General features: G+C 42.9%; 1 protein-coding gene across 7 annotated transcripts in view; it reads left to right on the forward strand.

Annotated features, from left to right (window-relative positions):
- The window catches only part of PLEKHM3 (pleckstrin homology domain containing M3), a 190089-nt gene that overhangs the window by 12907 nt on the left and 152492 nt on the right, over nucleotides 1-24690 (forward strand). For 6 of the 7 annotated variants that reach the window (XM_032636953.1, XM_032636959.1, XM_032636956.1 and 3 more), the window contains exon 2: nucleotides 9478-10400. In XM_032636953.1, the coding sequence (XP_032492844.1) occupies nucleotides 9800-10400 (601 nt within the window). In that variant the 5' untranslated portion in view covers nucleotides 9478-9799. Of the gene's footprint in view, nucleotides 1-9477; nucleotides 10401-12594; nucleotides 12717-24690 lie in introns of all 7 variants that reach the window. The other variant, XM_032636960.1, reaches the window with a different exon arrangement.

A 24690-nucleotide genomic window follows, 5' to 3' on the forward strand; every position in this document is an offset into this window, starting at 1 on the left:
TTTTTGAGTAGGTCTTTAAACAGACAGTGTGCCCAAATTGTGTACTGTATATAATCTGATTCCAATTAAATATTAGATAAAAACACACCTAACTATTTCGTTCTGAGATCATGACTGATTTTTATTTTCTTTTCCATATCTGTCAGTATTTTCCAGAGTTTTTATGTGTTTATTACCTTCATAACTGGGAAAAACACTGTAAAGTTATATTTCTAAATGGTATGTTCCTTAGGTATTGCCTGGCAATACACTTCTCATTTATTGAAACTTAGATAAATGTAGCCATTTAATGTTCCCTCCAGGCCTATGAAGATGGGATTCCATTTGTGTTTCTAGCTGTCTTTCTCCTCTGAAAGAGCCCCTGAACTCTTCTTATGAGGTCCACAGAGGCACCATTTCCTTATCTGCGGCTCTTGGCTTGCCTGTGCTCCATCAACATGCTTACATTACAACATGTCCTTATGACAAAGCACCATGACAAAGCGTAACCTCTTGTAGCCTGATAATCCAGAAGCATTCTCACTAGGGTCATATTCTCTTGTGGTGGAGCCTTTACATTATGTAACTCTCAGAAAATTTACAGTCAGCTGTGGCCTTAACCAAAGTGAAGACCGTGTGAGAGCCACATGTGCTGACCATTCTTATAATCACCCTTGTTTCTCATGTTTGAATATGAATTGGCAGAAACTGTTTATCCCAGGTGTCTTTGGTATTGCATTTTTCTCTGTAGTCCAGCTGCTTCTAAAACTACAAGGCCCCAGACACCCTCTTGAGCACTCATTAAGTTCTGAATACCAGCCATTTAGTCAAGTGGGAGGAAGTCAGCGTTTTTACCATCCAGCTTGGGAGAAAGTGGCATCTCTGTGTGGGCCAGGCTGGTATTATTACTCATATCTGCTTCTACTTCTGTGTGGAAGGACTGCTGTATTCATCCTGCTAATTAGCCTTGCCTAATGAGCATGTAAACAGCAGATTTCCTTGTTAGGAAACAGTAATGCACTGATTCTGCAGCCTGTTAACATTTTGATGCATGCATGGAATTCTTTGGATTGAGCTTTTATGACAACACTGACAAATGGACCTCAGTTTCTCAATCTGTTACATTGGGGAAATAATCCTTTTTACAGAAAGGGTATTCTTTATAAAAATAAAATAAAGTGTCTGTAGATCATTGAGTTGGGCTGAAAAGTAGGGTGTTATAAATAGTTGGTTGCTGACTTTGCTGTTGTCGGACTGACATATCTTTCCAGGGGAAGACAGGAGCAGATGGTTCTTGAATGGGTGAGGTCCAGTGCAGGGCTCCATAATTATATAGCAGTTTACATTTTTTAAAGGTGTGTTGGAACAGCTACCCGGTGAATGAGCCACATGTGAAGCAATTTGATATCAGCAATGTTGTTGGATATAGGTAGCTGAGTAAGATACCAGAGGTTTAATGGTTTGCCAGAGGCCACCCAGTACGTGTGTGGTTGAGCCAGATTTAGAACACAGTTCTAATTAGCTCCTGATTTCCACTTTTTGTGTGGAGGCAAACCACACCGCACCAACACGGTGATTTCACTCAGTTCACTTTGTCAGAGGAAAGTCCTGTTCATATTTTGACCTGTCTGAATATGTTATTATTATTTAATTTCTTTATTTTGTTTTTGGCTGCATTGGGTCTTTTTTTTTTTTTCTTTTGCATTGGGTCTTCTTTGCTGTGCGCAGGCTTCTCATTGCGGTGGCTTCACTTGTTGCGGAGCACGGGCTCTAGGCACGCGGGCTTCAGTAGCTGCGGCACACAGGCTCAATAGTTGTGGCTCGCGGGCTCTAGAGTGCAGGCTCGGTAGTTGTGGTGCACAGGCTTAGTTGCTCCGCGGCATGTGGGATCTTCCCAGACCAGGGATCGAACCCATGTCCCCTGCATTGGCAGGCAGATTCTTAACCACTGTGCCACCAGGGAAGCCCATGTTGTTATTATTTTTTAATTAATTAATTTCAAAACCAAATGAGGCAAGCTAGTAAGAGGTGTTCATTTATGGAGACTAAACTTCGCATTAGACCCTTGTATTGTAGTGAATTTGAGGCCTATACATCCTAGGGAAAAGATAAATTCCAAAAGGAGAAAGGTTGGAAAATAGAGCCCCAAAAGATGAAGACATAGAGATTATATAGGAGGGTCAGTAAGGCATCATGCCTGCTGTCAAGTAGCTTGGAGTATAGAGTGGGATGGAGAGAAATTGTTCATCATTACAGTACATTGTGGCAAACCCAGGGTGTTCTGAGAGCCTGAGCAATTCGGAAGACTCCCCAGCTTGGGCCAAAGCATGGAGGAGTAAAACAGCAAGGTGAATGTTGGTCAGGAAGGACACACTAGAGAGGCGGATAGGCCATGAACGGCGATGAATGTCATGCAAAGGAGTAACAATGTATTCATTCAGCGTGTATCTACCTAGTGCCTTTTGTGTGTGTGTGTCAGACATTCTCTACGTACTTGGGATACATTAGTGAACAAAATAAGCATCAAGTCCTGCCCTCGAGGAGCTTATACTTCAGTGGGGTGAGAGAAACACTAGACATTAAATAATAAGTAAATTGAGCGGTTTGTTAGAAGATGGTAGATGCATAAGGAAGAAGGGTCCAGCCAGGTGATCAAGGTTAACGTGAGCAGTAGTAAGTCATGTTGATAGTATCTACTCTTGTTATGATGTGATCAGAATGGCACTTTACCTCTGTAGTTTTTCTCCCCCAAATATACAGCCCTAGTCTTATCATGAGAAAAACATTAAAAAAATCCCAGTTGAGAGACAGTCTATAAAATACCTGATCAGCGCTCCTCAAAACTGTCAAAGTCATCAAAAACAAGTAAAGTCTGAGAAACCGTCACAGCCGAGAGAACGCTAAGGAGACTTGACAACTAAATGCCGTGTGGTATCCTGGATAGGATCCTTGAACAGGAAAAGGATATTAGGGAAAAGCTGAGGAAATCTGAACAAAGTATGAACTTTAGTTAACAATAATGTATCAATATTGGTTCATTAATTGTGACAAATGTACCACATTAATGCAAGCTGTTACATGGAGGAAACTGTTTGTGGGGTATATAGGAGCTCATTGTACTGTCTTTGCAATAATTCTTTAAATCTAAAACTGTTCTAAAATTAAAAGGTTATTAAAAAAAAAATAAAAAACAGAGTAAAGGGGATCAGAAGTCCAGGGCAGAGACACATGTCATAATTTAAAATAGGGTGGTCAGGGGAGGCCTCATTGACAAGGTGACATGAACAGTCACTTAAAGAGAGAGTTCACCATGTTGGTATTGGGAACCAATGCAAAGACCCTGAGGTGAAAACATGTCTGCAAGTTGGAGAACCGGCAGGGCGGCTGGTGTGGAAGGGAGGGTAGGGGGTAAGGAGAGTATGAGGTCACAGAGGAAAGGTGATGGAACCCATCAGGTGAGGGCTTTTAGGCTGTTGTTATTTGTGTGCTATACCGTGTGCCGGGAACCGTGCCATGCATTGTCCTATTTCGTTCTCTCAACTATTTTAGGAGAGAGGTATTATTAACTTGCTGATTTTGCAAATGAGAAAACTGAGATTAGTAAGTGACTTACTGAAGTCCCATTCCTGGTAATTGGTGAAGCTGCCGTTCCTTTCTTCCTCCTGAGACCCAAAGTTTTCACTCCTGACTTCCTCCTCCTCTCCTCAGGGGGCTGAACTAGATCTTCTAGGCCAGGAATTGGCAAGCCACAGCCCGCTGGAAAATCTGGCCCTCTGCTTGTTTTTTGGTTGTTTGTTTTAAGTCGTGGTAAAAAACATACAATTTACCATCTAATCATTTTAAGGTCAGTAGTGTTTATATTCACATTGCTGTGAAACAGATCTCCAGAACTTTTCATCTTGCAGATCTGAAACTCTATACCCATTAAACAATAACTCCCTTTTCCCTCCTCCCCTCCAGCCCTGGTAACCCCCATTCTACCTTCCTATTTCCATGAATATGACTTCTTAATATACATTGATTCACGCAGTATTTCTTTTTGTAACTGGTTTATTTTACTTAGTATGATATCCTCGAGGTTCATTCATGTTGTAGCATGTGACAGGAGTTCCTTCCTCTCAAAGGCTGAATAATACTCCATTGTATGGATATATCATATTTTGTTTATCTGCCTGTTTTGTAAATAAAGCTTTATCAGAACACAGACGTGTCCATTCATTTCCATGTTGCCTGTGGCTATTTACCTCACTACAGCCGTAGACCTGAGTAGTTGCAAAAGTGACTGTGTGGCCCACAAAGCCTAAACTGCTTATTACCGGTTCTTTACAGAAAATGTTTGCTGATAGTGGTTGCCAGAGTTTAAAAAAAAATTAAAAAAAAAAAAAAAGAAAATGTTTGCTGAGCCCTGTTTTACTGGGAAGACTCTGAAGGCTTAAGAGAAACGGTGTGGAGGCTGCTTTAGAAGGAGGAAGACAAGAGGCAGGAACACCCTGCTGCCTTTGTTGGGTGACAGAGACATGGGTATGGGACTTGCCCTCGAGAAGTTTATAGTCTAATTGAGGGAAAAAGACAGTCTACGAATTTGACTTGTTTAGTGATGCTTTAGATATTTGGGGAAGGGAGAGATCCGAAAGGATTGAGTCTCAGGAAAGACTTCATAGAGGGTTGGGATTTGGGATGGGATGGGATGGATCGGATTGCTAGAGTGTGGAGGAGTACATCAGCCTTCTCACCACACCTTAACAGATGAGGTAAGACATTGAAGGCATTTAGAGCAGTGTCTAAATAGTAAGTGCTCACTAGAATGTAAGTTCTACAAGGGTAGGGTTTATGTCTGTCTTGTTCACTGTCGTATCACCAGTGCCTAGAACACAGTAGATGCTTCAGTAAATGTTTATGGAATGAATAAATCACTGCAACTCTCAAATTCTTTTTAGCTATTTAATTTGTACTGTGAAAATACAGGCAAAGGGCTGGATCTCTCACATTGGTCTGTTAATTCATTTATTATACTAAAGAGTACTTTTTTTTGGCTGTTGTTAAAGCAGTACCTCTATTGTTTGTTGCTAGAGATAATCATTATGTGGTAAGAGGAATGTAAGTCAGGTACTAACAACAAAAGAAAAAGGGGGAAAAGAAAACAATGTCGTGATTCTAAAGATACCCACTCAAAACTCATTCATTCATTCAACAAATATTTATTGAACGGCAACTGTGTTTGGGGGGTCCATGGGTGAACAAAATTGACAGTTGCTGCCTAAGGGGATATTGACACCGAAACTAGTAATTACAAATGTGATGTGTATAACTTACAGAAGTGCTGGTGCCCTTCTGAACCAAGGCCCTTCTGTCCTTAAATGAGTACATTTAACCTAGTCTGGGACACCAGAGAATGCTTCCCTAAGGAAGTGGTAAGTCCTGATTATCATTTGCTGTGTGGCAAACTACTCTGAAATTTAGTGTCTGAAAACAATTTATTATCTCTCATGGTTCTGGGCTAACTGGACTCAGCTGGAAGATTTTCACTTGGGAATCTCTTATGGTACTGACTGGGGCTGGAATCATCAGAGAGCTCAACTGGGCTGTCATTCAAGATGGCTTCTTCCCTCACATGTCTGGTGCCTCTGTGCTCTAGCATGTGGTCTTTCTCTCCAGCAGAGTAGCCTGGACTTTCTATATAATCAGCTTAGAGCTCCAAGAGACAGGAAGAGGAAGCCACCAGGCCAGTCAAAGGCTGCACCGCCAATGGGCACAGCCACACTCTACTGATCAAAACATCACAAGCTTTGCCCCGATTCATGGGAGTGGAAAAATAAACTCACTTCTTGGTGGGGAAGTAGCAAGTTCTCATTGCCAAAAAGCACGCGGGATAGGAGATATTGCTGTGGCTTTCTTTAGAGAATACAGGTCTGTCACTTGATGTTAGATTGGACCCTGAAGGATGATTAGGCATTGATGCAATGGGCAAAAGAGTCCAGGAGGGAGTAAACCCTCCAGCGATGGGAACAGCCCGTGGGCAGGCCTGGAGATCAAAATGGTAAACCTTGAAGGAGGAACTGAAAGGCCTTTGTAACTAAGTGGAGGAATGAGGGGAGGAAGAGTGGCATGGAAATGCTGGGGCACACAGTGAAGAGTAGAGTATGGTTTTGAAGGGTAAATGCATATTTACATCAGAAAGCAAAGAGAATAGCTGTGTAGGTTCCAGACAGAAGCAATGGAAAGCACTAACAGTGAAATTCCTAGAATAGGAAGAACAGATTAGCCCAGAGGACTTGGGGTGGACTTGGGGGGTGGTTCAGGGAAATCTTACCCCAAATTACATAGCTAGCGTGAGACAGAATTAGGATTTGGACCTAGCTCTGACTCTAGATCCACTAGATTGCTTGCTGTTTCTCCACTGCACTAATCACCACACTGCCTATGGAAAGTCATTTTATATAATAAACTTGAAAATCCCTTGCTAACCAAAAGGTGATTTACTCTTCCTAATTTCTTCCAAGCCATCCAGGCAAATACCTTCTAAGTTTTCTAGACTCAGCTCAGAGGGCACCTCCCTTTGAAGGCCTTCTTAATCTCTCCCTCACCTTTGCTGGCAAGTGACCCCTCCCTCCTTCCCCCACCAAATCTGTTTCCATCCTCTATCAAGGCAGTTTTTTGGACTTATTTTCTTAGGCTCATCATGATAGACTGTGAGCCTCTTTAGGGCAAAGACTGTATCTTATTCATCCTTCCATCTTCAGCATCTTGGACCTGTCGTGACCTTAATGGATGGTAGATGAGTGGTTTCCAGAATCCCTTGTTAAATAGCGTTGAAATGGTTCTCAAGCTGAATTGTTACTGCCCTTAATGAGGATTAAATGAGGCATTGCATAGGGGAGTGTCCCTGGGACATCTTACTTTCTGTGGGCCTCAGTGTCCCCTCTGTGAAAGTTGGGGTTGAGAGGATGATCTCGAAGGTCCCGTCTTTGTCTAACAGTCTACAATCTTAGAACGCAGTGTGATGGAGTGTTCCACAAGCCAGCAGTGCTGGCTGTCAATGGTTATATGTTCCTAGCCAGCCTGTGAATACCAAAGCAGGGAGCACAAAGAGTATATTCCTAGACATTTTGATTTAAAAAAAAAAGAAAGAATCAGTTTAAAGGTATTTACTCTCTCTAGTATGATTGAAGACTGAATTTTAAGAACTAGGCAAGAAAAGGAACATTCATAATAGAATCTTAGATGAATAACTTAGTGCTCGGCACCTTGGTGCCTCTTCTATAAAATGAGAAACCTTTTATTATGTTCATTTAAAATTTTAGTAAATAAAGAACTAGAAATTTTAGATTTATTATGTATTTCTTTTTCTTAGTGTCTGGTATACAAGATAAAACTGAAAAATTCCAAGTCTCAAAATGACAGAAGTAGTGAAACTCTGCTATAGGATTCAAGAGACTCAAGGCTTAGCATAGACACAGCAAACAAAACCATATTTGCAGCTAGAAAAATATTATAACTGATCTTATCGCCAAAAATCAATCTGTGCCTTGCTTCATGAATGCTAACATAGTAAACATGAAAATGTAAAAAGTAGACAAATTCACAGTCATTATCACTTTATAAGAGGTTAGCCACCAAGTTCCTGTGACCTGCAAACCTTCTTGATACACTTAAAATAATGGGCCGTATATAGTAGTTTTACTTACACACATTAAGCAATGTAGATTGGTGCTGTTGATTTAAATGTAATGATTTAATGACCTAAGTGCTAAAAATTATTTTAATTAACCACAGAAATTTTGCAGTTTTAAAGAAGAAAGCACATTTATGTACCTTTGCAGCAACTTGCAAAGGTGTTGCTAATTGCCTAGTTTTACCTGCTTGTAAGTAGTTAAGGAAAACAAAGCTTACCTAGTTGTTTTGTTTCTTTGTTCATTTTTTGGGTAAAGATACAAAGGTGTATGTTGAGCACATGAAGTGTGGCTAGTGTGACTGAGGAACCTTATTTGATTTTTAATCAGTTTAAATTTATTTTCTAAATTAAAAAAATTTTATTTATTTTATTTATTTATTTTTTTGGCAGCGTTGGGTCTTCGTTGCCGTGCATGGGCTTTCTGTAGTTGCGGCGAGCAGGGGCTACTCTTCATTGAGGTGCGCAGGCTTCTCATTGCAGTGGCTTCTCTTGTTGCGGAGTGTGGGCTCTAAGCATGCAGACTTCAGTAGTTGTGGCATGCAGGTTCGGTAGTTGTGGCTCATGGGCCTTGGAGCGCAGGCTCAGTAGTTGTGGCACACAGGCTTAGTTGCTCCGCGGCATGTGGGATTTTCCGGACCAGGGCTCGAACCCATGTCCCCTGCATTGTCAGGTGGCTTCTTGACCATTGCGCCACCAGAGAAACCCAATAAATTTAAATTTAAATAGCCATGTATGGCTAGTGTCTACCATATTGGACAGCATCACTGTTCTCGTTTGGCCTGGCCTTGGAGATCTAGCATTTCCCAGACAGTGTGGTTAGTGTTACGATTCTTTCTACCCAGCCCCAAGGCTGGACCTACTCGTAGGCCAATCCTCAAAGCCTCAGGGAGTTTGGATCCTGAAGCCTTTTTGCAAGATGACTGGAAGAATTTTGAAGTCCAGAGTCATCATCTGGCATTACATAATCTAAGCTTAGGAAACACAGCACAAAAACATTCAGGTTAATAAAAGGGCCATTCTCCCTCTCTACTTCCCCCTTGCACCTTTGAGCCTGACAAACCATCACTGCTTTCATGGTTTGTGACAGGACTCATGCATTTATGACTTTCAGACTGATTATGATATAAGTGCAGTCACAGAATTCCTAGTCTGTTTGGCTAACTCTTTTAGGTCAATATCACAGAGATTTGCTGGGGCACTCTTTTCACAGCTGCTCGCAAAGGCTTCTCTGTATGAGTAAAAGCTGCTGACCTTAATTCCCCTTATCAAGAGTCCCACCCTGCTCTGTGTAAGTTCTAATACAATGTAGTGATGTGTACTCTTTTTTTTTTTAAGATTTTTAATTTTATTTATTTATTTTTTTGACTGCATTGGGTCTTCGTTGCTGCGCGCTGGCTTTTTCTAGTTGCAGTGAGCGAGGGCTACTCTTCATTGCGGTGCACGGGCTTCTCCTTGCAGTGGCTTCTCTGGCTGCGGAGCACGGGCTCTAGGCACGTGGGCTTCAGTAGTTGTGGCACGTGGGCTCTGGTGTGCAGGCTCAGTAGTTGTGGCACACGGGCTTAGTTGCTCCACAGCATGTGAGATCTTCCCGGACCAGGGATCGAACCCGTGTCGCCTGCATATGCAAGTGGATTCTTATCCACTGCGCCACCAGGGCAGTCCCAGTGATGTGTACTCTTGACAGTGGAACTTCTCTGTAGGTGTTGTCCACGTTTGGGCATGACTGCCATGGAAGAGATGTAAAGATGAGGAAGTAAGCGGACAGATTTATGTATATAGAATACAATAAACTATGTGCCAATGTTGTTCTTTTCATTTTCTTTCAGGAAATTAAAGATGGTGGTGACATTGCCTTGACAAGCACTTCCTGTTGTCTTTACCGAGGTCTCACTGAAGAATAATCTCAAAGGAATGTTTGTCTCCCAGGACCTTTGTTGATGACTGTTATCATCTAGCAGATGTTTTTAATGTCCTGGAAAACATCAACCACCCTTGTGCTTGGCCTGCTCCGGGCAGCTGAATGAAAGTTCCTTCCAGTTGTTTCCAGAACTCTGTTGCCCAAAACTTTACCTCTCTTCGTCGGGTGAATGTTCATGAAGCTCTATCCTGAGCAAGCTTAGGAGGCTTAGGCCTCTTGGAGCCTGTGACATGGAAGCTTTGGAAGTGGATGATATCAGCCCAGCCCTGGAAGTTACTGAGGATTTCTTTACTACTTTTGATAGTAAGCTAGAAAAGGCTGTGCAGCAAGCAGAGGTTTATGGGATTCAGGAAGTCCCTGAACTGGTAGGGCATGAGGTCCTCAGTAACATAGACAATGGTGCTATCAGAAATGTCTCCTCCCTGGGCAAGGGAGGCATGATCTGGGACCATTGTAAGACCAGGTTCTTAGAAACCAAAGCTCAAAATGTCTTCCCTGCCAAAGAACAGTTTATGGTCCAGAAAGGGACAACCCCAGATAATCTGTCCTGGATGGAACAAAAGGAAGCTTCAACCTTTGATTTTTTCAACATCTGTCAGCGTCGGAGGGACAGACCTCGTTCTGTGAATGACTTATTGGATGAGACTTCTACTTTTAAGCCCGGCCATGCTCGATCAAGGTCAGATATTAGCCAGGTGGACTGGAGGGTGGTCCTCAAAACCATGCCTCTGCAGCAGCAGCAACAACCGTCTCTTCAGGGCCCTCACTTCACCAGGACGTCTTTTCTGTTGTCCTCATCAAACAAGGTAGAAGATGCTCAAGGAAATATGGGTATGTTTTTATATCTGACTGCAATTAAACAATTGTTGATTTTCCTTTGTCTCTCTTGCATCTACCTCATGAGAGTCTTACTCTCCATTGTCTGTGTCTGGCTTTGCCTACTTAAGCCCCTCTTCCATTTACCTTTGCACTTACCTTACCTGAAGTCTACAGTCTTATTCCTCCTAGGAGGAACTGAGTGAAAAGATGACTACGGTAAATTCTCCTTTCCTAATCTTGTATGTTAGAATCAGAATTTTCTCACGATTAATGTAGTACTTTCCTTTGAACATTGTATGATACCGCTTATTCATATTGGTAGATGTTGATCAGCTCATACCTTGGCCATAGTCTTGGGATATGAAGGATTAAAAGATGTGTGAAGACACAGTCCCTGCCCTAAAGAACTTCTCATTAGGTTGAGGGGATCAGACACTCCCAAAGACTCAGGAAGGCGCCCAGTGGTGAGAGAAAGGAGGTGCTCAACTGAAATGCCTGGGAGGGAACTTTGTTTTGCTTTATATTGTTGGAATTTTTTTAAAAAAATGAGTGAGTGGTAGCAATTGTCAGAGGATAGAGGAAGGGGAAGACACTCTGGGCTGGGCTTGTCAGGAAGGGCTTGTGAGATATGATGGAACTTGAGCTGGACCTTGAAGGACACTAAGTTGCAGAAAGAGAGTCACAGTTGGAGGACACTCGGTCAGGATTATGGTGTGGACCAAGGGGGAGACAAGGAGACCAGGCTGACCCTTGAGGAGACCAAAGGATCTCATGGCGGTCGTGGGAGGAAACGTTTGGAGAGGTTGGTTAGGACCTCATGGTGCAGGGCCCTGATTTCTTTTTTCCTTATACTTTATACACACACACACACACACACATGCACATGAATATGTACTCATGTACTCACCCGTGAACTTCCTCTTCTGTAAGACATGACAAACCATCTCTCTGTTTCCCCCAGCATTTTTCTTCACCATAACCTCATTTATACAGGCTATCCATTTTTCTTACTGATGATTCTGTTTTTTTTTTTTTTTTTTTTTTTGCGGTACGTGGGCCTCTCACTGTTGTGGGCTCTCCCGTTGCGGAGCATAGGCTCCGGACGCGCAGGCCCAGTGGCCATGGCCCACGGGCCCAGCCACTCCGCGGCACGTGGGATCCTCCCGGACCGGGGCACGAACCCATGTCCCCTGCATCGGCAGGTGGACTCCCAACCACTGCGCCACCAGGGAAGCCCTCTTACTTATGATTCTTCGGTTACCCTGCTTAACCTCTTAATTTAGATGGCTTCTACTTAATTAACTGGGGAGATTATTTTATGTACTTAACTGCTATCTTAGCATTTCTTCAATCTCTATCATTGCTTGCTACTCCATTGATACATTTAACATTGTATTTTATTTACTTATTTTACATTAAATTTTAATTAATAACATTTAGTTTGTAAGTATAACTCGAGGCAAGGATATGGTATAGTATGTCCATTAAGGAGATGCAGTCTTCCTGCCTATGAGGTGCTACATTATTTTCACACCCAGTTCACATCTATCCTTTTAAAATACTCTTTTTCCCCCCCACTCAAATTTATGACTTGTAATTCCTTATCTTCTCTCCTAGACTTTCACCAGTCCTCTGTAACATCTAGCCAAATGGTGATCATGGGAGTAAAAAAGAAAAGGACATTATAAAGCACAGGGCTTGGTAACTGGCTAGACATTAGGGGATGAACAAGTTGCTGTGACCTCAGTGCCTGGCAGAATGAGACCTTTGCCTTGGGCTCACGTACAAACAGTTGTACTCATTGATTAGCAAACAACCTGAGTTTTTGTTTGGTTTCTTGGAGTTCACATAGATTTTTTTTTTTTTTAATCACTAAACTACTGTAACCATTCTAAATCCCTGGCATAAACGAAGTTAAGAGGATGTCGTATTTCCAATTTTATTTTTTCCAATCTTGTTTGGATTGTAAATGCAAGAACCAGCCTTCCTCATGTTCTCTAAAGGAAGCTAAAGAAAGAACCTTCCTTAGCTTCTCTCTTGAGGATATGACAGACCATGATTATTACTTTTTAATTCTCAATTTAAAAAAGTTTGAGTATTATGTTGAAATATAAGTACTGAGTGGTATTTTGAAAGCTAAACTGTAACCAGTGGCCTTTGCAAGTATTGATGTAATATAACCTGGCCCCCTTTTGGTCATCCACAGGATACGCATCCTATCTGGAATTAATAAGGTTGGGGAAATGGCCTGCCAAGTGTCTGACACCTGCTCCGTCTGGCATACTCTGGAGAGCAGGACAGAGAAATCTTGTTCCTGTTGCTCACTAGGTAAAGGGCAGGGGCAAGCGGGGCCCGTGGGCTGCCCACTCTTGGGCTGGGGGTGGAGAGGAGCTCTAGGTTCATGGCTGGTCACCCACTCTGCCGACTGTAATTCTCACAGCATTTGGGAGAGGTGAGGAAGTGGCGACACCCACGTGCATACTAGTCAAGATCAGCCAAGATCTCTGAGTGAAGTTCACTTTAGAACCTTTGAAAGTAGCCGTCCAAACTGAAGAAAGGCTTATTGTCTCTCCTGAAGGCATATGCCAAAAGCAGAGGGAGGCGGTATGGTATCTTGGCCAGAGCTGTAGCTGAGGACCCAGGAGATTGGGGTCAGGCCAGATCTCTCCCTTGAGCTTCAGACTCGCGTATCCGGCTCTTTGGTGAACACCTCTGCTGGAGTGTCCCACAGGCACTTCAGATTCAGTGTCTAGACAGGGCCCGTCATCCTCACATCCTCCACTCTAGCTGTTCTAAAAATTAACAAGGGTTAATGATAGGCTAAGGGCTCCTCAGAAGAAATAAAATGTAGTCAAATGGGTCTCCTTTGAGGAGGGCGACTTGGTGTTTTTGTGTGTGTGCATCCCAGGAAGAGCACCTTTACTAAACAACAGGAAACAAAACGTGCCAGGAATCTGACCAGATACACAAAGCAGCAGGTGAGATTCCTGATGGGAAAGAATGACTCCCCATGGAACATAAATAGATCCCCTCAAAGTACATATATTTCACACGAGTGTGTACATACATATGTAATATATTAAAAGAAATTTGGTTTCTACCACGAGAAGTTACTCAGCAACAATAAATCAACGTCACACCTGAGACAGGGAAGTGCGGGCGCTGCAGCCACGTTGTAAACCGAGGCGCACCTCCGTCCTGCACACACCTCCCCTCTGTGCGCTGTGCACATTTGCTGGCTGGGGGCTTCTCTCTGCCCCTCCCCCCAGGCTCAGCAGATCCAGTGTTTGTGGAAGAGCGTGTCAGGTCAGGGAAGAAAGGTGGCCCTGTGGCCTTGGAGCCCACCCTGCAGAGCCCAGGAGCTGGCTGCAGCGGGGAGGCAAACACCCGAGGCCACCGCTGCCTGCCTGGAGGGCCGCCTCGGCTCTGGGGTGAAGGGAAGCGCTTGGGACCCCAGCAATGGCACGGCAGTGCACCTGGTTTTCAACAAAGAGTGTGTCTCTGGGGTCCACCCAGGGCCCTCCAGATCTTTGTAGTTTGGCCAGCAGGGGCTTCTCCTAGGATCAAATGGCTTTTGGGAGGGGAGTAGAGTGTCCAGAGTCACCAGGGCTCAGCCCTGTGAGTTTGTGTATGTGCGTGTGCACACGCCCGCATACACACGTGCTTCAGTGGAGGTCAGCAAGTTGCAAACAAGTGTTCTACAGGGGCGTGCTCAAATAGTGTCTGCTTTGGGGTCAGTTTGTCACTGCGTTCTGAGTGTCCCCATGCCAAAGTGGATTTGTTCAAAAGATGCCAGTTGCTAGAGGTTACAGATACAGAAGACACGTTACACCCTGGGGGGTGCAACCCTCTCAGGGCGTGGCACAGAGTTTTAGTAAGAAAACAAACAGAAGAAATGCACAGGAACCCTTTCCTCACTGTAAAGCCCTTTCCTGGCACCACAGGCAGACGGGGAAAGGCTATCAGGGTTTGTGTCTAGCCCTGTCACTCTCTTACTTATGGGCTTTATTACTTTGTAGTCTTGTGTTTTCTCCAGTTGAGTTTTTTTTTTTTCTGGATCCTTTTTCTGAGGTCCCCTGAGTAGCTTAAAGACTTAAACCAGGAGTGGTTCTTCTCCTCCTCGACCGCTGCTTCCTCCTCTTCTGCCACCCTCATTCCCTCCCTTTCCTTCCATAACGACAAGCCCAAGGGTCTTCTTCATTAGGTAGGGCCTCTGTGTCTTCTGCCTCGTTTGGCGATGATTAACTAGACTTGTGAGCCTTACTGAGGATAAATGATGCTTTGGGTATAAAGCAAACCAGATTTTGGCATATTGAGGGCAGTGGGTAGCTGGGGTATAGTAGGAGTTGTTTGGCTAATGGGCAAGCCTGTCTGAAGAAGGCCTTCTGGTCAGACAAAGTACCATATTGGTTAAAAAAATGACTATAAACCTAGACTGTTAGAATTTCATTCCTTGTTTCAGTACTTACTAGCTGTGTAACATAGGGCAGGTTTCTTAATCTCTCTGAACCTTAATTTTTTTGGGGGGGCCATAAAGTGTGGGATAATAGTAGTACTTACCTCAATATCTTGTGAGCATTAAATGGGTTAAAAGATCTAAAGTGCTTCTGAGAACCATGTTTGGCACACAGTAAACACTTAATAGAGGTCTTAAACATTTAATAATATTATTGTTACTATTGCAGTTGACTTTGAAAGTCATCCATGAGAAGCAAAGTGATACTACCAATCACTCCTAGTTTTCCCTGGCATAGTCAGTTTCATAAAATGGCCTCGTAATAAATATTTCTTGAATTGGCCTTCCTGCATTGTACTTTCTCATAGCTGTTAACTGGTTTGTTAATGGGAAATAAACCATCCATTCCCTCTCTCATACTGATTTGTCATCAACTGTTTACTGTCTTCTACACCAGAGTTTATGGTCACCGAGGAAGGGATTGTTTCTTATGCATTGCATTATCCTTAGTACCTAATATAGTGCCCTGAGCATAATACATCCTGAAAACATTTTCTTACAGGTGAGACGAATGTATTTCTGATCGAAATCAAGCTTATAAATTAAGAACATTAGTTCTTTAGCTGGTTTATGTCCTTCTAGAAAAAGAACAACTCCACCCTCTTTTCCGAGGGCCTCGCACCACCATCTAGCATCTCATACCTTGCACATCCTCTCTGTGAAGTTCTTTAGCAGCAGGAAATGAAGATTTGCTTTCATCTCAGAGGCTGCTGTGCACTATCCTTGTGATAAGAGAGAATCAAACAGATATGGCTTGTAAAGTAGCCCCTAGTGTTGGAAGAATGGTGCCCTGGCCTTGGAGGAGTCTCCAGATACCATCTCAGATTCCGGGGTCACACAGGCATGGTTACAATTACCCTTTGTAGAGGAATCTGACTGCTGTTTCGTGAGCACAAAGCCTGGGGAGATAATTGTGGTGTGCCCTTTAGTCTTTCTGAAGTTGGCAGTCACGTGAGGTAATTTTTTGCATCACTCCTCAACTTTTCCCCGTTCCCTCATAGTGTTTCTTTACAGAAGGCTATTGCTTTGGATTTGAAGATCACTTCTTTCCTAGGTTTTTGGTATATATGAGAGCAGAATACATCAAAGAGATTAACATCCTACTTGTTACTATCAAAGCCAACATCCGAGCACCTGGTGTGTTCATCCTCAGGGTAAGTGAGAGAGCCCAGGTGAAAAGAGAAGGGAAAAAATAACAATAACAGCAGCAAACACTTACTTTGTTCACCATTTTCAGTGCTGTGCAGATAGCAGCTTATTTAATTCATATAACACTCCTGTGATATAGGTATTTTTATTGAGCCCTTTTTAAGGATGAGGCCACTGAGGTACAGAGAGCTGAAGTAACGTGCTTACAGTGCCCCAGCTAGTAACCAGTGGATCCTCGATTTGGACCCGGGCACTCTTTCTTCAGACTCCATGCTCTTAACCCCTAAGCTGGAGCTGGACCCCTACTTTGGAAGCCAGTAGTTCTCAGTCTCCGGAACCCTCCACTGTAGAAGGCTTGTTGGCAATCCGTCCCTGTGGGAGTAAAGGGTAGGAAGTGGTGTGGAGGAAACAGACCTGGGTGATAATGTTCATCAACTAAAATTACTCCCTCAGGGAATCACTGGTTAGGAAAACTGAGACCCACCCAAGCAGTCTAGCTAAGCAAGGATTGTTTCCTGCCTTTAACACATTTACTACATGAACAGTGCAGAGCTGGTCACAGTCCTTTAGAGGACCAACGAATCTGCAAAAGGAAGACTGTAACTTTGCCTTTCACACTCTCGAACGTTATCCATACAGAAAAGCATAAGTGAACCGACCCCTCTGGGTTTGTGACCACGGAAAGAAGGCTTCAGAGTTTTGCCCCATCTTTGGCTTCCTTTTTCAGTCTTGCTCAGAAGCCTGTGAATGCATTCTAGAGATTTCATTGCCTCAGGAAAACAGACTATGCTAAGTGCTAGGGTACTGCAAGTGGGTCCTACTAGGTGGATGGAGTATAGCTTGAATCCAATGTAGTTAAGACTACCTGCATTACCTGAGGATAGAATAGTCATAGCAAAAGGGTTAGGTCATAAACTGATGGGGAAGGAATAGATCTAAGGCGAGATGGCAACAGCAGTTCTTTTTTATCTTTTTCAGCTTTATTGAAGTATAATTGACAAAATTGTACGACATTTTAGGCGTACGTCATGATGATTTGATATATGTATACGTTATGAAAGGATGTACCCATCCATTAAATAACACAGTCATCACCTCATTTCAAAGGCAGCTATTTCTAGAGAACCTCAATGTAGGTGGTGGAGACCGAAGCTTCCTCAGCACCAGCTCCCTTGCTTCTGCCATCCCAGGGTCTGCCATGCCCTAGGCAGCTGTAGCGAGGTGTGACTGAGAACTAGCCCTGATCCCGCAACCAGAATGGCTCCTTTTTAGTCCTAGCACTAATCTTCATTCTGTACAGACATGCTCCTGACTAGTATCTGTCTTAACCCTTTCCCCCTTTGCACCGCTGTTACCCTGTTCTTGTTCACTAAGTAATGATACAGCCAGAGGCAGCAGGGAATTTCCTGTGGGATAAAAAAATGGGATCCTAACACCATAGAATTACAATCCAAATATAAACATATATTAAGGTAAGAACATAAAACGCCACAAGAACGTGTGGACACTAGATATGTTATCAATATGAAAAATAGGTATATACACACACTCTCTCTCTCTCTCTTTCATCCCTCTAAGTATATACACATGGTAGAGGAAGGTGAGGCTATATGGAAAGAACACTCAGCAAGGACTTGCAAACATTGTATCGTAGCTCTACCCCTAACTCACCATGTAGGTTTGGAAGAATCACTTGTCTACTGCCTTTGGTTTGTAAACTCGTGAAGCAGGTTAAATTATCTCTGTAATCTTTCCCAACTCTAAAATGATATTATTCCAGGATGTTGTTGAACTGACCTTGACTTACGGTTGTGTGGGAGCCAATTACTATAGTCAGAGAGGTAATGGAAGGTCATGATGGCAATATATGTATGGTTGAAATTAGGTAACACAGAAGGATTTCCACGTGCCTTGTGACTCTACTTCTGGATGAACTGCTGTTGCAATTTTTCAAATAAAAAAGTTTTAGAAGAGCTCCTTGGCATTAGCTATGGAGCTCTGAAACTCAGCAGACTGCCCGAATCTGACTGACTTTTCCCTCCCTGTGTTCACATTTTCATCTGCTTGGCAAGGGCAGTGATCAGCTGGGCTTTTGTTTCAGTCGGTTTCACTCTCTGGTGATCTGGTACCATCCCTCTGCCTGTTTTTCTTGTGCTGAGTACTTTAGGAGAAGGTCTCAAGCAGAGTTTTTCTGTAGGGCTAGAAAAACCATGGCAGTATGGTTTCTTTATCTGGAGTTCGATGTTACTCTGTTTTGATTCCCTTTTTCCCCATCTTTCACTAGAGAAGAAAAAAAAAAAAAGAAAAAGAAAGCCAAATTTGGGACTTATACTAAAATGACTGCTTTTTCAATTATGATGTTTCTCAAAAGACTTGGAGCCAGTAGAGGTGGGAATATTCCTACGGGCTTAGAACAAGTGAGGTCACCAGGACATGGGCTCTGCTGAATTTCTGATTCACCCTTCAGCAAGATTAGTCAGTGCAAAGGAGTTGCTAAAATAGGTCACAGAAAGTTGATTTTATATGGTTGTATAGTTTCCATTGGTTATATTTTTCAGAAACCCAACATGCTCATTGCCAGCCCGCATCCTGATTCCTAACAAATGTATATGGGAACTCTGAAAATGAAATGTCTGGCATTTTTATGCGGTTGTTCTGTTAATATATTTTATCTTTCTTGGCTAAGGAGAACTATAGTTACTAATTTCACAAACTGCTAGAGTTACTTTCTTAAAACACAGATCTTTTCGTGCTACCCTGTTCTCAAAAATGAATCATGGTTCCCCATTGTTTACAAAATCAAGTGTAAATTTTCTAAAGCATCTTTCCCATCTTTCCAAGCTTATCACCTGCACCTTTCTTCACCCCATCTGTGTGCTAGTTTTGAATGTGCCATGTGCGTTCAAGCTCCTGGGACTTTGCTCGTGATGTCTCTTCACCCACAATACCTTCTCTGTCTTCTTCACTTTTCAGAATCCTCCATTTTCTTTCAAGGACCAGTTCAAATGCCACATCATCCCTAAGACCTTTCCATATTTTTCCATTAAAAAAAAATTGAAGTATAAGTAACTTACAATATTATATTAACTTGAGGCACACAACATACCTGTTTTCTATTTTTATAGATTATACTCTGCATAAAGTTATCATAAAACATTGGCTGTATCTCCTGTACCATGCATCACATTCTTGTAACTTATTTATTTTATACGTGGTAGTTCTTACCTCCTAATCCTTCTAATTCACCTATCTTGCTCCTCCTCTGACCCCTTTCCCCTCTGATAACCACTGGTTTGTTCTCGGTTTCTTGTGTTTCTTTTAAATTAAAATTATTTTTTTTCTCTTATTTTATGTTTCCATAGCACATTTTATTCTGCCGCACATTATAGGTAATTGCTTGTACGTTCATCTCCCACACTAGGTTGGCAGTTCTTTGATAAAATGAATTGTATTGTAGATAACTTTCTATCATATCAGGTATGAGCATATGCAAGGTGTTTGGTTGGACTCTATGTATTGGTGCTTGGAAAATCAGGACAGCACTGTTTTATTTGTTTGTTTCCAGAATGAAAATGGCCTCTCTTTCATTTTTTCTTACCTAAAGCTGAGTCAAGTTGAATGAATCTTATTAGTGTTAATATTGTCAATAAGAGCTATCACTTAATGAGAGTTAACTTTATGCCCAGACCTGTGCTAAGAAATATTCATCCATTATCTTATTTAATATTAATAATAGTTTAATGTGTTAGACTAAGAGATTAATATTTTGCTGATTTTACAAAGGAGAAAGCCAAGCCTTAGAGAAGGTAACCTCACCCAAGGCCATCTGGCTAGTATGTGGTGGAGCTAGGATCCCAAGCCAAGCCCATTCTGGAGGCCACACATAACCACGCTCTAATACTGCCTCTCAAGTCTGAGGAAGCTTAGACCTCATCCCCTCCACCACAGTTAAAGCACAATGTCATCTAGATTGAAAGTCTGGAGGTTGGAGTTCCACTCTCAACTTGCACACTCTGTGGTATAACCTTGGCCAAGTCACTTTGTTTCCTGGAACCTCTTTCCAAATCTGTTAAATCAGTTAGAATGTGTTTAGAAGCAAGTAATAGAAACTCAGCTGAAAGTGGCATAAACAGTGAGGCCATTTATCATCTTATTTTTTCACGTATCTAACAGATAGCTATTGGACACTTAGTGAATATCAAACACTGTATGTGAACACTTAAGGACACCTACCTCTGGTGGCCCCAGGGTCATCAAGACCCAGGCACTTTTCATCTTTTTCCTCTGCTATCCTCAGTATACTGGTAGTGTCTCTTCTCTCCCTCATTTATGCAACATGGCTACAGCAGTCCCAAGGCTATATATCGGCCGCCAAAGTCAGGGAGGGAAAGCAGGGCACTTCCTCTGGGTCTCTTCCCAGAGGACCCCAAAAGCACCTCGTCTGCAGCCAGAACTGGGTTGCATGCCTTCCCCTAAAGCAATCTCTGGCAAAGGAAAATGCGGTTACTGATTGGGTTAAACAAATCATGATTCTTTTTGTGGGGCAGGGGAGAGGCCATCTCCACAACTGAACAAAATTAGGGTTCCGTTGGTAAATAAGGGGCAGACAGTTGATAGGCTGGAGGCACCTGACAGGTTCTGCTTCAGATAGGGCTGGGCTGATGAGATTTCTAGTCCCTTTTGGCTCTAAGTTTCTATGATTCTGTGTTACCCAAAGATATAGCAATGGAATGCCACTTATCTTAAAATCTGGTGGCCTAAGTATGAGAGATTCTTTTATACTTAATTCGTATAGATTAACGAAACAGAATGAGAAGCTCACGATGGCCAAGAGTGAGCATCATTTGAAAGTTGATGTTTGGAAATGTTTTCTGGGTCAAAGAGTTCTATAAGCACTGGAAATTACCCTTGTCACAGAAGGCAGAAAACCTCTGAATTTAAGAGGTTGGGTCTGTGATCTCCTGGTCAGGTTCACACTTGAGAAGTGAAATTGACCAGGTCTGTGTTGACTTATGCACTATCACAGTTGCTCATAGCACAAAGAACTTAGATGGAAAAGATCCCCAGCTGGTGTGTCTAGCTAATACATAGCTAGATATGTTATGGATCTCTTTCTTCTAGAGCCTGCACAGATATGTCTTTTCCCCTAGGTTAATGAAGGGAAAAAACAAATGGGATATTCTCTTTTACCCATAAAGAAAGATCTCCAAAGTAACTCACAGAAGAGATATCACTTGAGCCTAGTTCATTTCTACCAGAATAAGTTAAAAAATATCTGTGAGCACTACTGTGGCCAGCACTGTGTGAGGGCTTATATACCATATTGAAAATGTACAAAACACAGCCCCCCTTTGGTTCCTGTAGCATCATTCTCTTCATGTTCTTTGCTATGGACATTTGTGGCAGTGTCATGATCGATGTGCATACTGTTAATTTCACTTCCCTCATGCCCTCTAATGAGAACAAGGACCTAAATTTGGTTAATTTCCCCCTAGTCTCTGGCTTAAACACAGTTGGATAATAACATGAAACAGATAGACTTGGAAAACTGTTTTATTAACCAGAAATGTAAAGAAAAGAGAGTTGATTGTGGTCTAGAATGTCAGAGGAGTCTTCATTGAGGAAAGGATGTTCCAGCTGAGCACTGAGGGTTGAGCACACAGCCGACGTGGAGATGAACACAGGCTTTGTGTGGGGTGGTCAGAGGCTAAGCCAGAACAGGACCACATTTTGTAGAGCAGTGGGCTGAGATTATGGAGGACCTTCAAAGCCAGACAGAGAGAATTAACATGATATGTTTGGCAAGAAGCACTTGAAAATTTCTTGAGAGTCAAGATTAAAAGGATAATTTACAGAAAGTCTGGAAGCTGGCAGTGGCCAAGGGTAGTGGGGGGGTGGGTTGCAGGAAATCTCCTTCCCTATAGCTTTTTGTGTCCATGTAAAGATTCATCAGTTAGAATGGCCCCCTTGGCCTCTCTCCCTCCCTTTGCACACTCCACCCCTGGGGAGGAGTAACTTATGGGCAACTTTAGGAGAGGAACCAGGCATGTGTAACTCAGCCTCTAAAGGAAGCACTGATTCTGGTCCGCTCCTCTAGGCCTGCTCCACCACCCATCAGCCTTTCATGGGTGGTCCCTGGGAGGGGAGCCTGTGCTGATCCAGTGCTGCGGGTGACTCATTGGTGAGTCTGTGGAATTCTGGGGTGCTACACACCTAAGCTGTGTCCTCCAGCTGGCTCATGTTTTGATTTCTATGCGTCTGACTACCCTCTGTCAATCTCAGTTGGTTTAGAACTTGGGTGAAAAAAAGTGATGCTATTTATTGGGTCCCCTCAGGCCCTAACAGTACGTGGGGTGGATTGGTAGATGGAAAGAATTGAAGGGATGGAAATGAGAAGGCTCTGCGGTCATCATGATGTGAGGTGATGGGGACTCAAATGAGGGCGACTGTGGTGAAAGAGAAAGTGGGACTTGTGGAGAGAGAAAGGAGGGCTGTCACTGGGCTGTAAACTGTTGACAGGGTCTGTCTGATTCACCTGGTGTTTCCACGATTCTAGCTTAGTCCTTGGTGCATACATTCGACAAATACTTATAGAGCCAGCCACTGGGAATACAAAGGGAGAGAGACATTCAGGTCTCTGTCTTCAAGGAGCAGTTCTTTGAACGAAATAAAACAATGTTGTAAGATAGAGAGGGACTGAGGGGGGGCCCTTTAACTGAGGTGCTGAGGGATGAAGGCCTCTCTGAGGATGGCACCTTTGAGGTGAAAAGCTGAGGGAGTTGAATACATCAGTGGAGCTGGGGGGAGATGTCCCAAACCTAGGATACAGCAGCTTCAGAGTCCTTGAGGCCAGAAAGTGCTCGGCTTGTTCAAAACCCATGAGAGGCTTTTGGCTGGAGTGAGAGAAGAAATGTGAGATGATGTGAGGGGAGGTCAGCAATAATCAGAGGCCAGATTGTGCGGGACAGAAAGTAGAGGCATTAGAAGAATCTGGAATCTGAAGGAAGGAGACAGATTGAGCCATAGAAGACGTAGGTTCAAGTGAATAATTTTGAATAGACACAACAAGGATATTTAGGATATTAGAAGACAAGAGGAAAAGAGATCCATAGAGAGGTAATTTTCAGATGTTATACAGGAAGAGGTTTTGAAGAAGAGGGAAAGAATTAGGTACAGAGTGAAGGTGGAAGGGTTAGCTTTAACAAGGAGGCAAGAAGCTGCTTCTTGTGAGACCAGAAGCTAAAATAGGGAACATCTATTGAATACTTAAGATGTGTCAGGCATCGTTCTGAGAGTTACTCATTTCTTCCTCACAATAGTACAATGAGGTAGGTGCTAATATAGTCCATTCTAAAGATGATAAAACTGAGACTTGGGTTAAGCAATTTGTCCAGGGTTACCCAGCCAGTAAGGTCAGAATTATCATTTAAACTTAGGCCAGTTGGCTCTAGCACATGTGGTCTTAACCACTGTGCTCTGTCTTACTTGTATAGGATATTGGTTAGTGTAATGTTGAAGTGAAGCCAAGTATAGTGTATGTAAAGGAGCTCCCTATGGTACACAAAGAGATGGTGGAATTTGCAGTTTGAAAAGACTAAAGAAGATGTGGAAAAATTGTTCTTGGATTGTGTTTGGGATCCATGAGATGAATAAAAGAATGAATTGTCAGGATTAAAGCTATAAAAGAAGTTGAGCAACATGAATCTATGTTTGACCGGTGCTCCGGGCTGAAGATTTGTGTCCCCCCGCAAAATTCATATGTTAAACTTCTGACCCCTGAAGTGACGGAATTAAGAGGAGGCTTTGGGGATGCTCAGGTCATGAGGGTGGGGCCCTCATGAATGGGATTAGTCTCTTTTATAAAAGAGACCCTACAGAGCTCCCTAGCCCCTTCCGCCATGTGAAGTTATAGCAAAAAGATGGCCTTTTATCAACCAGGAAGCTTTGTCTCACCAGTACCAAAGCTGGTACTTTGGTCTCAGACTTCCCGCCTCCAGAGCTGTGAGAAATAAATTTCTGTTGTTTACAAGGTACCCAGATTATGGTATTTTGTTATAGCAGTTGAAATGAACTAACATACCTGTGTCAATACTTCTGAGTCTTCCTCAAGCATGCTGGTCTTAAATAGACGATGGTAATGATCCAGAGTTGGTGCTTAAATCTGGGAAGTCTGAGCAAACAAGTTTTAACTATTGACTAGAGAGTCTAGAGGAAGGAGTCCAGTGAAACAAGGAAGAGACTTTAAGGGGTGAGGTAGAAGGGCTTCATGTTTAAAGGTCCTTATAAGGATGGAGTAGAAGGTAGGGGAGGTGGAGGAGTAAGGAAAATGAAGGAGTACCGCATTGGAAGTTGGAAAATACTTTGTGATGAAGAGGTCTAAGAGGTCTAGGATGTTACTGTTGTGGAAGAGAGAATTAGGTCTCTGGAATCAAGGAGGGGGAGGACCTGTGTTTGTAAAGATCCTAAAACCAGATGGCAAATACATAACATGTATCTTTTCCCACCTCAGTGACGTCATGGTGCTTTTTCCCCACTGAGTCTGGATGTGGCCTCAGCATCTTTCTCAGTACAGGGTTCCAGGCAGTCAGTAGCAGTCAGTGAAAGTTGCCTCCTGTCTGCGTCAGACAGTGCCAGAAG

This window comes from Phocoena sinus, chromosome 7 (genome assembly GCF_008692025.1).
Source record: "Phocoena sinus isolate mPhoSin1 chromosome 7, mPhoSin1.pri, whole genome shotgun sequence".
In the NCBI taxonomy this organism is placed as follows: Eukaryota; Metazoa; Chordata; class Mammalia; order Artiodactyla; family Phocoenidae; genus Phocoena; species Phocoena sinus.